This window comes from Triticum aestivum, chromosome 2A, assembly GCF_018294505.1.
Source record: "Triticum aestivum cultivar Chinese Spring chromosome 2A, IWGSC CS RefSeq v2.1, whole genome shotgun sequence".
In the NCBI taxonomy this organism is placed as follows: Eukaryota; Viridiplantae; Streptophyta; class Magnoliopsida; order Poales; family Poaceae; genus Triticum; species Triticum aestivum.
The window spans coordinates 36312113-36314676 of record NC_057797.1 but is presented as its reverse complement, the minus strand read 5'-3'; the positions used below and the strand labels follow the sequence as shown (position 1 = coordinate 36314676).

Genomic DNA, 2564 nt, shown 5'->3' with positions numbered 1-2564 from the left:
TCACATGCAAGCCATCCTTATCATCAAGCATATGCAAACCCTCCACATTACCATTTTTATTTTTCAACAAAAAATAATTGAACTTGAATTTCACAAGGCGATATAACATGCATTCACCCTCTCTTTATTCTAGGTTTTCGTAAAGAGTGTGTCAATGTCTCGTCCACCCATATTGCCGTCGAACTAAATAAGTAGATTCGAACAGAGAAATATTACACTTCATTTTCTCAAGCTTGCAGGAAATATTCTTAGAGTTGCAACCAAGTTAAAATGAAAAACATAAGGAGCTTACATAATTGCATGCACAAACAAAAAACATATTGTTGAAAGGCCTTCGATCCTCACTGTACAGCTGATGCACTTGTGCTTGGCTTTGAGCTTGTAGGTAAAATGGACTTGCCAATTAGGAACTTAGGGCGCCTCCTATGTTCACTAACCTGCCATTGCAGTATCTCCATCAATTTCTCCTTCTCGCCACATTTCTTCACAAGAAGCTCATTCAAGTTTGGCAAATACGGCACTCCGGATAAGCCCTCGCCACTGTCACATAGTGCTTTGCAGTTGTTCAGCCAAAGACGCTCAAGCTCAGGCATTGCACCATCCTTGATTTCCATAGTTTCAATATTGTCTAGCCAATCAATATCAAGGAACTTGAGCTTTGGAAACTTACCAGCACTGAAACACAATGACTCCCCTCTGTAGGATCTCTCCCACAAGCAAAGGGCAGCGAGACTGCGCAAGTTTCCGAGGATATCAACTTGTCCCTGTTGTAGTTTTGTTCCTAGCATCTTCACCGTGGCTAGATCATTAAGCGACGTAATCCATTTGGGCAATATGAATAGATTGCCTAATAGCTTGAGTGAAGCTAGATGCTTCGGTGTTGATGATTCATCCATTTTTGCAAGAAACTCAAGAGAATAAGATCGCACCTCAAGTCGCTGAAGTCGACCAAGCTTTTCTATTGACTGGCACAACTCCCGGCCTTCTTCCTCAGTGAGACCTGTGACTGTGACTCCTAACCTTTGCAGGTTAGTCAGCTTCCCGAGCCTCCCTCCTACACCATTGCCCTGGCCAACATTGAATGCACCAAACATATGCAAGTTCCTTAGCTTCTCGATACCTTTAGGAGCCCTTACACTGAGTTGGTCCATGTTGGAAATATTGCAATAATCCATTCTATTGCAGCATAGAAAAGGTGCCATGTTTCCCAACAGGTTTGTGTTTTTGTTATTCATCTCTGGTTGCACCAGCTTTTGCAATAGATCTTTTGAGAAGTTCACTCCAGCAAGAAGATAACGTAGCTTCTCAAGTTTAAAAATTCCATGAGGGAGCTTTGTCACCTTTGTGTCTTCAATGTCTAGTGTCTCTAGGTAACGAAGTTTTTGCAAAGAAGATGGAAGCTTTGATATCTTTGTTCCTCTCAAGGAAAGGTAACTAAGGTGAGGCAACTCCCCAATGTGCCTAAGGTCTTCATTCCTCATATTGATTGTGTCTTCTAGGTCCAGCACTCGCAGAAGCCGCATTTTAGGAGAGATGAGGGAAACAGGGCACTCTCCAAAAATCGTCAATGATCGAATATATGACAGATTTATGTGTTCTAGCTTCTCCTCCCTTCCTTTCCACCTAGATACCACCAAGTGACGTATCTTACTATGTGGTACCTCATTGCACTGCTTCTCAACGAGGAAGAGTTGGTTTTCCTCAACTGCCTTGGATAGGATGATCTGCCGCACCATACTATGAATCATGCAGTGAGAAACTCTCACACCAGGGATAATCTTCTTCTTTGAGGGTTGGATCATGCTTCTATTGATAAGCTCATTGTAGAAACGTTCCCCTACCTCCTCCACAGGCATATCGCGGTTCTTTGCTATGTAGCCCTCTGCCATCCACCGCCTCAATAGGCGGGTGCATCTGATCTCTTGGTTTTCAGGGAAGATACTGAGGTATATGAAGATTGATTTCAAATGGTATGGCAATCCATCATAACTTGAGACAATCACATTTGTGATGTTGCGAAGATCAGACTCCAACTCTGCTCCAAGGTGTTCATGCATCTTCATCCATTCAATGCTTGTCTTCGGCCTATTGGCTAGGAGACCACCTATCGTGGAAATGGCGAGTGGAAGACCTCGACATCTCTTTAAAATACGGCTGGCTTGCTCCTCCATTTCAACAGGCAAATTAAAATTACTTGTATTATAGACCTACAAATGATGGAAACATAACATATTGTTAGTATTCTAAAAAATAAAATAAATATATTAAAAGCTACAGTAGGCAGCTCTGTGCTATATAATGGATTTTTTTATTCTACCAGAAATAACTGAGGACCTAGGTATCCAATTCTTGTCAATTGACATGCACATGTCCTAGTAGTTTAATGGGAAGGTTCCAAGTTTCAAACACTTCTTTATCATGTCGCAAGGTGTGAACACTTGTGTAGAAATTATATTGCAGTAGTTAAGAGTCAGATACCAATTCATCGTGTAGACTAATCAGCTTAACATCATGTAATTTCTTCTGGACTTCCTAACAAGTTAGAACTCCAATTTCAGTTTTGT

The 2564-nt window shown here is 41.4% G+C and overlaps 1 protein-coding gene across 1 annotated transcript; it reads right to left on the bottom strand.

Moving 5' to 3' along the window:
- Positions 1 to 233: 233 nt before the first annotated feature.
- Positions 234 to 2205, bottom strand: LOC123184513 (disease resistance protein PIK6-NP). Its single transcript, XM_044596612.1, has one exon. The coding sequence runs from the start codon at positions 2169 to 2171 to the stop codon at positions 342 to 344; it is 1830 nt and encodes a 609-aa protein (XP_044452547.1). The 5' UTR covers positions 2172 to 2205; the 3' UTR covers positions 234 to 341.
- Between the last annotated feature and the right edge of the window lie 359 nt (positions 2206 to 2564).